Source organism: Nestor notabilis, unplaced genomic scaffold (assembly GCF_000696875.1).
Source record: "Nestor notabilis isolate BGI_N333 unplaced genomic scaffold, ASM69687v1 scaffold9447, whole genome shotgun sequence".
NCBI classification, from domain to species: domain Eukaryota; kingdom Metazoa; phylum Chordata; class Aves; order Psittaciformes; family Psittacidae; genus Nestor; species Nestor notabilis.
This window is the reverse complement of record NW_009937792.1, coordinates 1-12,960: the sequence shown is the minus strand read 5'-3', so window position 1 is coordinate 12,960 and position 12,960 is coordinate 1. Positions and strand designations below refer to the sequence as shown.

General features: G+C 40.6%; 1 protein-coding gene across 1 annotated transcript; it reads right to left on the bottom strand.

The window, feature by feature from the left end:
- Positions 1-1,663: 1,663 nt before the first annotated feature.
- DSCC1 (DNA replication and sister chromatid cohesion 1) lies at positions 1,664-11,614 on the bottom strand (the record flags this gene model as incomplete). Its single annotated transcript, XM_010019008.1, has 9 exons — positions 11,586-11,614; positions 10,849-11,017; positions 10,519-10,653; positions 7,642-7,732; positions 6,195-6,333; positions 4,595-4,647; positions 3,250-3,407; positions 2,546-2,694; positions 1,664-1,775 (listed from the first exon to the last, which is right to left on the bottom strand). Coding segments are annotated over exons 1-9 (1,035 nt in total), but the record flags the coding sequence as incomplete, so codon positions are not given.
- Positions 11,615-12,960: the final 1,346 nt, after the last annotated feature.

Here is a 12,960-nt window from a genome sequence, read left to right as displayed (position 1 = left end):
GCTCAGGGCCGAGGCTCGCACCCAGCACGGGCTCGCGGGGGTCCTACCCCTCAGTGCGTCCCCTCACCGCGCATTGGGTATCCCAGCAGCTCCAAGGCTTTTGCTGCCTTACATGCGGCTTCGATAGAGCAAATGCTTTTTGTATAAAAGCCCCCTACAATTGCTAAGTTTTAAAACTATATATTAAAAATGTCTAATCTTAAACTCCGGCTCACTGACATGCAAACAATCCCTTTTGAGGATTACAAGGCACTCCATTTAATGACAGAATCATAAAAAAGAATCCCATTTCATTACACAGTAATATTCCACCATAAGTTTTCAAGGCACAATTTCTATGTGCAGTTATTTGTCACAGGAAAATCTGAAGTAAAAAAATCCTAATACGAAGTTTTGTAAGTGCTCATTAAAATACAAAGGTAGTCTTCTGTAAAACTAATTTTACCTCAGCTACAGTCTAATGGCAGTTCATAGGAAGCTCATAGCAAGATGAGGCCTCACTTGGAGTATTGTGTCCAGTTCTGGTGTCCTCAACATAAAAAGGACATGGAGCTGTTAATGCAAGATGATAAGAGGGCTGGAGCACCTCCCGTATGAAGACAGGCTGAGAAAGTTGGGGCTGTTCAGCCTGGAGAAGAGAAGCTGCGTGGAGACCTCATAGCAGCCTTCCAGTATCTGAAGGGGGCCTACAAGGATGCTGGGGAGGGACTCTTCATTAGGGACTGCGGTGGTAGGACAAGGGGTGATGGCTTAAAACTTAAACAGGGGAAGGTCAGGTTAGATATAAGAAAGAAGTTCTTCACAGTGAGGGTGGTGAGGCACTGCAGTGGGGTGCCCAAGGAAGTGGCGAATGCTTCAGCCCTGGAGGTGTTCAAGGCCAGGCTGGACAGAGCCTTGGGCGACATAGTTTAGCGTGTGGTGTCCCTGCCCATGGCAGGGGGGTTGGGACTAGATGATCTTAAGGGCCTTTCCAAACCTAACTATTCTATGATTCTATAAGATATCCAGCTGTTCTCTCACACCTTCACTCTTGATTGCAATTTGGTTTTCTGCAATATGTAAAAGGCAATTCGGCCAAGTGTTAAAGTGCCAAGAGCTCGTGCCAATGTTGCTCACAGACATGACCATAAAAAGAACCACCTTCCAAAATTAAGATAAGTGCAGTCTCAGGAATAATTTGTTCACGAGCTTGTCCAGGTCTGCAGTATTCAACATGTCAACACTGCAATGCAATCTTAATCTGTAGGAATGCTGACTAATGGGCAAAACGCTTAAGCATTCTCATTTGCTGTTGGAATCAATTCAATTGATTCAATTATCATCAAGGAGGTTTTAATTTTTAATGTCAGACTTCAGTTTATGGATAGACAACTAAAGTGTATTCAAGAAGTAGCTCAATTCCTGGCGTAACTACAGACAGAAAGGACACAGAAGGGGAGACAAGGGAAGGAAAAGGCAAAGGCTGCTGACACTGGAGTTTCTTAGAAGAGGCAAATGCCCTCACATTCTATGTCGCTGAGCGGAAAGCAGAATTCATTCAAGAAGCTTAGCTGCTTAAACTCAAGAACGCTGTGTATCAGTTGACAACTCCTCTCTCCAGAAGGCAGCAACATGTACCATTCACTGTTACTCCATTCAGTATTCTCAGTTCTTAAAACAGTACTTGTCGGGAGATAGGTCTTCTAGAATTATAAACTTTAACACCATTCTGCATTGAGGAGCGAGCGTATTTTGTCAGAAGAGCCCCAACAGTCTGCTTCTCTGCACATAAGTCTCTATAGGGGAAATAAAGCAGATGACATCGGCATTAGAGATGCTCTCATACAAAATGAATCCGGGAAATACTTGTAAATATAACAATAAACTGGATCAGGACACTGGGAGAAAAATAAAGATACTGTAACTGTCACATAATGCTTCAAATTACCTCAAGTTTAGAACTTGGCTTTGACATTTAAGCAGCTGGCAAAACTATATTATTTTACTCCAGAAACAAGGATTATGTTTTTTAAGGAAAGTTAGTTGGTTTTTATTATTACTGTTCTCTAAAGGGTTTTCAATCTAGCAAAACAGTTAGCTTTGAACTACTTAATTACATTAGAGTAAATTTAGAGCCACTCATAGGAGTCTGATGCAGTTACTTCTGGGTTACCATCTAGATCTGCTCATGTGTATCTTGACTGAGTATTCCAGGCAGCACTGGAGCATGAGTGTTAAAAGAAGGAAGGACGCAGCACAGGAAGCAGTACTGCTCTATAGTTCTCGTGTTGTAAATCTGGAGATTGTTTATAGATGTGAGGAGATTTATCCTTTGAGTGTGCCTCAATCAATAGGATCTGCCTCCGACAGTAGAATCAGCTTTTTACACAAGTTTAAATCCAAAAAGAAATAGCTACAGTTCCCAGGGGGTAGGGATTCCACTCATACAGAATCCATATTCATTTTCAATGGGAAGTACAGTATCTGAGGCAATCATAGCTTATGTCAGCTATGCAGAAAGGGAAGAATATAACAGTACTTTCAATAAAGAGAAATAAATCCTTACTGTATATAAGGGGTAATATCTGGTTCTGTCCACTTTTCCCGTATGCTGAATAAGCTGTTGAATCTTTCCTGATTGCCTTCAGGTAAGTCTTCTACTTTTAGCAGAAAGATGGTTTCTGGTCTTGAGCTTCTATCCACAAGAGCCAAGCCCTGTGGATCAGAGAGGAAACATTAAGTAAAGACAAAACAAACTTACTTCTTCCTGGCAGTAATCTGTATAAGTTGCCCTTAAACATCCAAAGCCTTCTAAAACTGCACTACGAGAAGCAAAGTGGAAAAGTATCATAAAGGTGCTGTTCTACAGGCAGTGTTTATCATTTCCTGTATGGCAAGAAGGGAGGGGAAAATCCACTGACTTCCAACACCTCTGTGCTTCCTTTGAGCAAAAGCATTTCCGCAGTGCTTGCTACTCTGCTGGCTGTCACTCCAATCTGCTTGACAATAGCTTCAGTTTCTGTTCTAGTTGCATTTTCAGGTATCAACAGCTGCAACTTTCCTTCAAACAGTGAACCATGCCAGACTTACAGAAAGCTCAGTTGTCATGATTCCAGACTAGTGGCGCTCACAAAGGATGTGTATAAGTACTTAAACTCAAAAGCTGACAGAAATAACACATCAACAACCATTAATCGATAAAATGTATGTATGACACACGGCAGTTAACAACCTACTTGTGAAAGAATCCATACTTCTTTATGTTTTTACCTTAAGCTGATCAAGCTTTGCTGTCATCCCTTCAGGGACACTTTGTTGCCAGACTTCTTGAAACTCTGATAAATTGAATTTAACTGCATTTTGCAAAAGCATTTGTGCTATAGCTCTGCATATTTTATCTTCACGCATCTCAAAGTAAACCTCCCCTGCTGAGAAACAAAAACCAGGTTATCCCAGGTTCTTGCTTTTTGATAAAAGAACAGAGAACAGCCTCATATTTCCATTCTGCTCTTCTACAAACCAACTACACTGTTTTTCATTTTCCTCAGTGAGAATCTGACTCAATGTTACTTTGGACAAATGATGGTATCTTGTCGTTCTCAAGTGCAAAATATTCCATGTGTGCAGCACTGCCCCAGCTGCAAGTATTAATTCATGTCAATAAATGTATTTGCCCTCCATCTTTTCTCCTTTCACAGTAACACTTTTTCCTACAACTTTCATTCCTATTTCAGAATGGCTTGTATTAAAAAAAAACGTTTGCTGCCTGTAGTTGAACAATTAAACAAAACTTTCATGTCCTTAATCACCTTTAAATTCTCATTATTCCCTTCATCAACTCATTATATTTTGTTTCACACTGACTTGGCTAAAATTCTCAGAACAATGTCAGGCATAAACACTTCCTTTGATTTTTTCATCATCTGGACTTCCTACAACCTTGTTTCTTGTACAACCTGTCTGAATAGACTAAGATGATAATTTGTGTCACTCCAACTACTTTCTTTTGTCCTGAAAGGCTGAGTGCAACTCCTACTATAGACAAAGGTGAGATGAAAGCGACTCTGGGGAAGAATTCGGATTAAAGCACATAAACATTCTGTCTATATTGTCTATGGGCAGTGGAGATTTAATCAATACAATCAGTGGGTCTTGTGGTGCAGTTCAAAGGACCAAAGGCAGATGTCTGCTTCAGGCAGGCTGAATTCAGGGAGATCCATATGCCATTCACTGTTTACAATAGCCCAATTTGTATTAGTTTAATTGCTTAAACACCTGAGACCTCCTACAGTATCTAAAGAGAGATTCCACCTAAATTTTACTGGTCATCTGTATTTAGTTACAAAATTATGGCTTGTAGACACCCAATAAATCACTCCTGGTACCTCTGTTAGTTCCTAATTTTTCCCTAGTGTCTCACACAGTTCAATAATTCTCTTTCCTATGAAATGTTCTCTAACAATTTTAGTTAGTTTTAGCTCACTGTTTTCCCCCTCCTTTTATTGGCATTGTAGCAAATTCATTTGTTTGGGCCATCATCACAAAATCTGCATTTACTCATCAATAACTATTTCCTTTATGCAAAATTAAAATACACATGCTTTCCCAAACTTACCATCATCAAAACATTTTCTTCCATAGCTTAGAAGAATGTGTTCTATCATCTCTCTAGGGAAAAAAAAAAGTAAATAAAAAAAAAAAATCAGAAATCAAGTTTTAAAACTGTTCATCAGACACTACAGAAACAGTTACCAAAAGAATGAAGGAACAGATGTAAGAGATAAAAAAAAGTCAAAGAGAATGGAGGATGTGTCACACCTTCATGGCTGAAATGAACAAATTCATAAAAACTTAGAAAAGGGGACAAAAAGGACAGATAGGAGTTAATTCTGTGTGCCATCATCAAAGGTCTCTTCCATTTTCTAGTTATAACAAACAAAGACTAGAAGGTGTAAAGATAAAGGAAGAGGGACTCTTGCAGTGTCACTTCTTAGCAAATAGAAAGAATTGTTTCAGCAATAGCACGTCCAGCAGGGCCGGGGCAGTGATCATCCCCCTGTACTGGGCACTGGTGAGGCCGCACCTCGAATCCTGTGTTCAGTTCCGGGCCCCTCACTACAAAAGAGACATTGAGGTGCTGGAGCGGGGCCAGAGAAGGGCAACGGAGCTGGTGAAGGCTCTGGAGCCCAAGTGTGATGAGGAACGGCTGAGGGACCTGGGGGGTTTAGTCTGGAGAAGAGAAGGCTGAGGAGAGACCTTACTGCTCTGTACAACTACCTGAAAGGAGGTTGGTCACGAGCTAGGGGTCGGTCTCTTCGCCAAAGTAAAAAGCAATAGGACAAGAGGAAATGGCCTTAAGTTGTGCGAGGGGAGGTTTAGATTGGATATTAGGGAGGTTTTTTTCCATTAGAGGGGTTGTCAAGCATTGGAACAGGCTGCTCAGGGCAATGGTGGAGTCACCATCCCTGGAGGTATTTAAAAAATGTGCAGATGTGTCACTTAGGGACATGGTTTAGTGGTGGACTTAGCAGTGCTCAGTTAACCGCTGGACTTGATGATCTTAAAGGTCTTTTCCAACCTAAACTATTCTGTGATTATATGGCAAGCTGGCAAGTCACAAATTTGGCAGTTAATTATCCCCTACTGAATAGTAGGCATTTTTCTAGAACTCTGGAATAAAATTACAGCCTAACTGCAGACACTAATACTAAAGCAAGATTTCTTTTTGAGCCAAAAGCCAAATAAATGGCTTTTGTAAACTTAAAACTTTGTTTGAATGGTAATCTTCAATTATTTCATGACTCCAAACAGCAGTACAATAAATTCAACTCTTACAATCTGAATTCAGTATTACACCAGAAAACATGCCACATTTCATACGTTACACAAGGTAAGCTAAACCATTTGGCTAGCTATAGCTTCTGAACAAGTAGTTCAAGCTGGCCAGCAATTTACATCTTAAGTACATGCTACTTCCATAATTTTTAGTTCAGCAGTGATGTTTCTACTATTAATCAGTGGACATATTACCAATAGACACTACAGGCAGTTTATTAACCGGTTTGTCTAAGCTACTAATACCTTTGTATATTTTAGAGGCAAAGAACTGTAGCTGGAATCTACAGTTGTAAGACCGTAATTCTAAGAAACAATAATTATTGTAATTAGTTAATAATGACTGCAGACTATTTTAAGTACTAAACGTCATGGCTTACGTGGGCTCTAGAGATCCAAGTTCTTCAAGGCAGGTACGTAAAGGAACCTTACTTAAAGACCAGGACTCTGAGTCTATTAGCTGAATCACATGATTCAAGAGTTTCATCTCATAGTCAAATTCCAGAATTCTCCAATATCCTGCCAAATAGAAAACCACAAATCAGTGTTAGAAGGAGAACATTAACACTTAATTCTCTTCCCCAGTAGATATATTACAGGAGTCTGGACATTTAGATCACACCTTTACGAAGTACAGCAACAGCATTCTGTCCTTTTGAGGACTGAAACTGGGAAACAGAACAGAACAGTAAAAGCAATTGTAAAGGAAAAAGAAGTTAAATCATCTCAATTACTTATAACTGTTTATGTAGATTAACTGCCACAGAGACACCACAAATTCCATCCAGAGATGAATCAGACCTGGAAAAACTAGGAATTAACATATAACTGTATGAACAGAAATGGCTGTACTCGCCCTGTCAAGTGACAGCTCGGCTCCAGCCAAGTGCACAGAAATCCAAATGCAACAAAGCACAGATGGGGTACAATGGTGCTGTGCAGCTGTAAATGACAAGGAAAGGCATCCACGAGATCCTTACCTACCTAATGGGACAGTACAAAGATGACTGACCAGAAGTCTTTCCAGTGGTGCTCACTGATGGGACAGGAGGCAAAAAGCACCAGCTGCAACAAGGGAAATCCCAGCTAGTTATTAGGAGACTTTATTTCCCCTTTCAGAGAGTCAAACACAGGAACAGCCTGGACAAAGGTTGTGCAATCTCCACCCCTGGAAACGCTCAGAACAGACGAGCCAAGGTCACGTGCAGCCACCCTCTAAAGCGGAGGTTTGGACCTGATAACCTCCAGAGCTCAGTTCTGCCCTGTATTATTCTATGGCTCCAGGACTACTGTCACCTTATTTCCAGGTGAGGGTTTGGACTTGGCCAAGTAGAGGATGAGTAAGACCTGTCCCAAGGTGAGACACTTGCTCTAGCCTTGCCTCACATGGTAGGAAGACTTCCAAGATAAACCCAGTCTGGGATGAAGAAAGGGCTATGAAAGGGCAGGAGTTACCCAAGGATTAGCTATTTTTATCTCTAGAACTACCAAAAGTCTAGAAGTCTTCATCCATGAAGAGGGCAAGCAGCCAAAAAAAAATATTCGTGCTATGGGTGGGATACTCTGATGGCAGTGTTTGTAGCAGCAAAGAAAGAATTACCCTGGGAAAAGCTAGACTAGTCACTGCCTGCTTGGTTTTATCCTTTTGATCAGCTTCACAGCAGCGGAGGATATAGGAACTATGGAAGCAGACCTTGGTGCTTTGACATGACTTTTGACGTGAAAGACAAGGATGTGGGACAGGCCTTAGAAAAAGAAGACACATATTTTGGGGAAAAAAGCAGGGTTAGTTCCTCATAAGCAATAATATCTTTTAAAGACTAATACCTTCAATTTTGCAGGCATCTATCACCTGCAAATGGTGCAGTATTTCTTCTTCACTTGCTTGAATCAGACTTAACAAGTCTTCTGTTGTATACTGCAATAAGAGGAATAAAAGGAAATAAACCAGGTTATCCTTATTCCTCCTTTGCTTCAGAAAAAAGTATGCTAAATGCATTGAAGAGTAATGTTCCCCCTGCATACTTTGAGTTTTGTAAGGTTTACCCCACTCTCTGAAACCTTTCCTGTAACTTACATTTTCTCAGAGTTATTCAATGCACAAGAATACACCTGTATTCCCAGCATGTCAAACTAGCACAAGTAGGCATCGTAAGTAAAGTATTCCAGGAAGAATGAAAAGTGAATGTGTTCTGTCTTTCCTAAATCACTTTTTTAAACCTGTGAGATTCAGAGAAAAGGCAAAACAAAAACCATTTATCCCTTTTAGATAGAAGTCAGAACTCTGCCTTAGTACCTCCTTAGTACCTTACTGAGGGAAAGCCTCCTCCCACATGAGAAGGCATGACCTCCAGCATGACCTCAACAGATACATGTTGTGTTTTGGTGTCTGGTAACCAATTAGAAGACACGTAGCACAGTCCCAGCCACAATACACACACTGTCTTGCAGTACAGTTAACTTGGAGAGATGAGAGGGTGTTGTGGATAGTGTGTGGGGTAAAGTTTTAGGAGATATAGGAGAAACAGAAGGTAATATGAGGAGTGAAGTAAAAGGAAGAAACAACAGACTTAAATCCATAAGAAATAGGCTTCATCAATTCCTTTATTCACCTTACAGCCTTTTTAATCAACTCGAATATTAAAGTTTTGTTGATTATAGCATAAGAATAGTTCTATCAGAACAGGAAAAAAAAAAGGATTAAGTACCTGAGATCCATTAGACTATGGGAACACAAATGGAACAAACCAACACTGGAACAACCACATGTTAAAAAAAACAACGTTTAATAAATACAGGAAGGTCTCTGCTTCCTGCAATACCATTCCTATTAAACATCATTAGGCTAAGCAGCACTGAACTCACAACAGCATTTCAGCAAGGGATGGCCATACTGTACCGTACTTACAGACTATTAGTAATTGAGAGCAGACACATCTCCAGATCAATATGTAAGTGTGTTTGTGAGTTAGACACTGTCACAGGGAAGACCGTGCTCAGGAGTCCTTGGCATTTGTTCCCATTCTGAGACCTGGCTGGCACCCTTAACAGTTTTTTTTTTGTAAGAAATGACTGCTCTCTGCTCTGATTCTTTTATCAGCTGCATCACCCTTGCAAGCATGAAATGGAATGGGTTCACTTGCATCATGTCCACACCAGCAATTTCTAGATAACATATTTAGTATGTTTCTTATCCTTAACTCAGATCCATGTGATCATTTGCCATTTCACTGTAAAATTCAGGATTTGCATTTGGTGCATCCTATGTACTTGTCCATTTATACGTTTTCCTGTAGTCTGCTACAGCACATCACTTTGCAACAGGCTCCCTTACAGTACTTACAGAGCGGTAGATCCTTATGGCTCTTTTGCTGTGGTTCTCTGTGTACAATACAGTACTCAAAGCCATGAGAAGCTTGCAGCAAACCACCAAGAGAGCCATTTGTTTTCAAACAGATTAAAAGGTGGCTTATTAGCTGCCACCATGCAATGAATATTAAGTGTAAACAAACATAACAGTGGAAATCTTTCCTACACACATACTGTTTAGGATTCCAGTGAAAATTAGTCCCATAGGAAAGAGAGGTTTCCCATGGACAGCTTTCAGATTAAAGTTCCATCAATGGCAAGATAAGATTTGTCTGCATTTATCAGCTCTACCTTGTTTTCTCCAGTAAGCTGACACAGGAAATTCACTCTCCTTCAAAACAGTGCCTAGTTTGAGGACTAGGCACTAACGTCTGGGGGGACACTAACAAGTTTCTATAATATTTGTTCAATATTAGCAATAAATATTATTCCTCTGCCATCCCCTATTCTGTTTTATATCCTTCTATGCCTAGACCAGAGTAAATGGGAGAAGGCAGTGCTGAAGGAAAGATTCTGAAACTGATCAGAAATTAGTCTGTTAATAGCCCAGAAAGAGGCAGCATTTCTTTTGAAGGGAGAAAAGTAACATCCATGTTTGTACATCCAAACACAGATGGTTTGTTGGTACCAGCTTCAATCAAGCCACACCGTAAAATACTTTGGAGCAATCATTTCTGTTTTTTAAAGCCAAAAGAAAGCAAAAAAAACTAACGAAACCTCAGGATTTTTATCAGGCTTTTATCTGAGATCACACGCTGCACAGTCCAGAGCTCTGCATTACTCTTTAGATCCTAAAGAACTTCCTGGAAACATAAAAGGGCAGCAGGACAGGATTTTGTGTTTTCCCTTCTTCTAGTGTCAGTCTTATTCCCTCCCTCACATCATTCTTGTCATTCTCTGCAACTCCTTGCTTCTCCTTGGCATCATGAATTACTGATTGGATATTGGGTGTCCTCTGACCTGTATGACATGTCATACATCCATACCTGAAGAAGAAGGAAAGGCTGCATTATACCTTAGTGGCTATATAAAACTTCCAAGGAATTTAGAAAAGGTTCTAAAGACTGTCTTCAAGAACCTTTCCAAATGAAAACGGAAATCCCCAGTCTCTTTCAGCGTTCTTCCTTTTCCTCTCCGTGCTAAACACCCAAAAAGATTGCTTACCTGCTATTCAGTAGAAGTGCTAATAATTACCGATTTGTTTAGGCTTAAAAAATTAACTCAAAGCAGCACTGTGAAACATGGGAGGAAGGGCATTTTTCTAATTAAGAGCGCAACTTCACTTTAATTTGGCCGTTAACAATTACAAGAAGGTAATTCACGTAGCTGACTGACCTTTGAAAATGTCAAAGCCTGATCCTTCTGACTATCTGGCCCTTCATAGGGATCTTCCATTAAAAGCTTTCTCAGTTTCTTCAGTTTTGGTCGACATCTCCTTAATTCCCAATAGTTATTGGAGAAACCAGCAACCTACAAAAAAAGCAGCAACTCTTAAAACATTTTAATATAGCATTTGGATTCAAAACAACTTACCAAAACTTATCAGCAAAATGTGGTAATCTAGTCACTGAGAACAAGTGCTTCAGAAGGGTAAAATACAAGAAATTATAGAGAATAAGAAAGTTAAGAATTAAAACAAACAAACAAAAGCCCAGAATGAGGCACCTGTGAATGAATAATATTACAAGATGCTTGATCTGCATTCAGCTGTTCTGGAGTCTTGCAACCAGGAACAAACAGCAGCATATTTGAGGTATCCGCTATTTTCATGTCATAGGTTTTATCTTTGCTGCACAACACTGCTTGTTCATCCTTTTCACCACGGATTACTAGGCTGGAAAAGAAACAGCACAAAAATAAAGATGTATTTTTACCACATTTGAGAATGAAACCTATTAAACTTGCCTGATATCTTTTTCACATTTATAAGTTGATAAAGAAGTTATAAACAGTTCTTATTTCGTAACAGCAGTCACAGTATACCAACATACAAAGACGTAGAATCATAGAATAGTTAGGGTTGGAAAGGACCCTAAAATCATCTAGTTCCAACACCCTGCCATGGGCAGGGACACCTCACACTAAACCATGTCACCCAAGGCTCTGTCCAACCCCGCCTTGAACACCGCCAGGGCTGGAGCATTCACAACTTCCTTGGGCAACCTATTCCAGTGCCTCAGCACCCTCACTGTGAAGAACTTCTTCCTTATATCTAATCTAAACTTCCCCTGTTTAAGTTCGAACATGTTACCCCTTGTCCTACCACTACAGTCCCTAACAAGGAGTACCTCCCCAGCATCCTTATAGGCCCCCTTCAGATACTGGAAGGCTGCCATGAGAGCTCCACGCAGCTTCTCTTCTCCAGGCTGAACAGCCCCAACTTTCTCAGCCTGTCTTCATACGGGAGGTGCTCCAGGCCCTCGATAACCATTGTGGCCTCCTCTGGACTTGCTCCAACAGCTCCATGTCCTTCTCACGTAGAGGACACCAGAACTGTACACAATACTCCAAGTGAGGTCTCAATGTAATTGTCAACTAATGTAAAATATTTTAACACTATGTTTTCTCCTTTACTTTTTGAGTTTTCCCACTCTGAAAGACAATGCAAGGTATTTATGCAGATCAATTTCAAACCACCTCATCTGCCTCGTCACACGACTCCCCCAAGCACTGATTAAGTGTTGATTAAAGCCTGAACTAGTTCACCAATCTTCAAAATTAATTACAATTACAGTTGTTCTTTATGTGGACTGAAACTAGCTCAATATGAAACAAGAAAGTAAACAGAAATTGTGTCTATTGTGCAGCACCCTTCACATAATTCCTTCTTAATAACATCCATGTTTTCTTGCAAGTAATTCCAAGCAGTAAAGAAAACCATCTTCTAGAGCATTTCAGGACAAATAATCAATACAACCCCCCTCTTCAGCTCACATACCTAATTAAATAGAGATTCTTAAGGAGGACATGATAATACCACAGCAGGGGAACATTCAGTTCCTCCCAGGCACTGAATTAAATGCCCAGATTCAATTTAATCCAACTGCTCCTCTTGCTTCCAAAAGCATGAACAAAGCTCAGCCATGACCCAGCTGGTCCTCAACGCGATCCAGGCCTCTAACCCGTGACACTTTATCAATATTGCAGTGAGTATGAATGGGCTTCCTAATGCGCATCCCTGAGGACTATTTTCTTTAGAGGGAGTTCTAATATTGCATCATTTAAATATTTTTATTGCGTCAGTGGCATTGCAGCAAAAGTAGGAATTTTAAAACCGTATCAAAAACTTATCTAGAATCTGCTCTTGGTCCAGAGTCAGATGCCAGGCACCCATCCTACCAAACGCCGATGCTAACACTGGTCATCCTTTGCTGTTTGTCTAACTCGCTGGCACCCTCAAGAGTTCGACCTCAAAGAGTTCCAGCAGGAAAATCTCCAAAGCCAGTGGGATTCTTTCAAAGAGATAATCTCCTTTACTAAACCCAAAGTGTTCGGCAACTATATTCATATGCCTGATGAGAAACTTTTCGGCTAGGTGTCTCCTATAAGATAACATAAAAATAACATAAACCTTCTTAACGGTGCTACTAGTTCAGCTTCCCGTGTAACAGCGCCAGATTTAAGGGACAATTACACCGTCACGCAAACTGCATTGGAAGACTAGAAGTCTGGAAAAGGCCACCTTTAAGAGCCATGTCGGCAGAGCCCCCCCATCTCCACCCTTCACGCACGGCGGGCCGAGCTCTACGGGTGGAAAACTCCCGCCTCCCCTCCCCG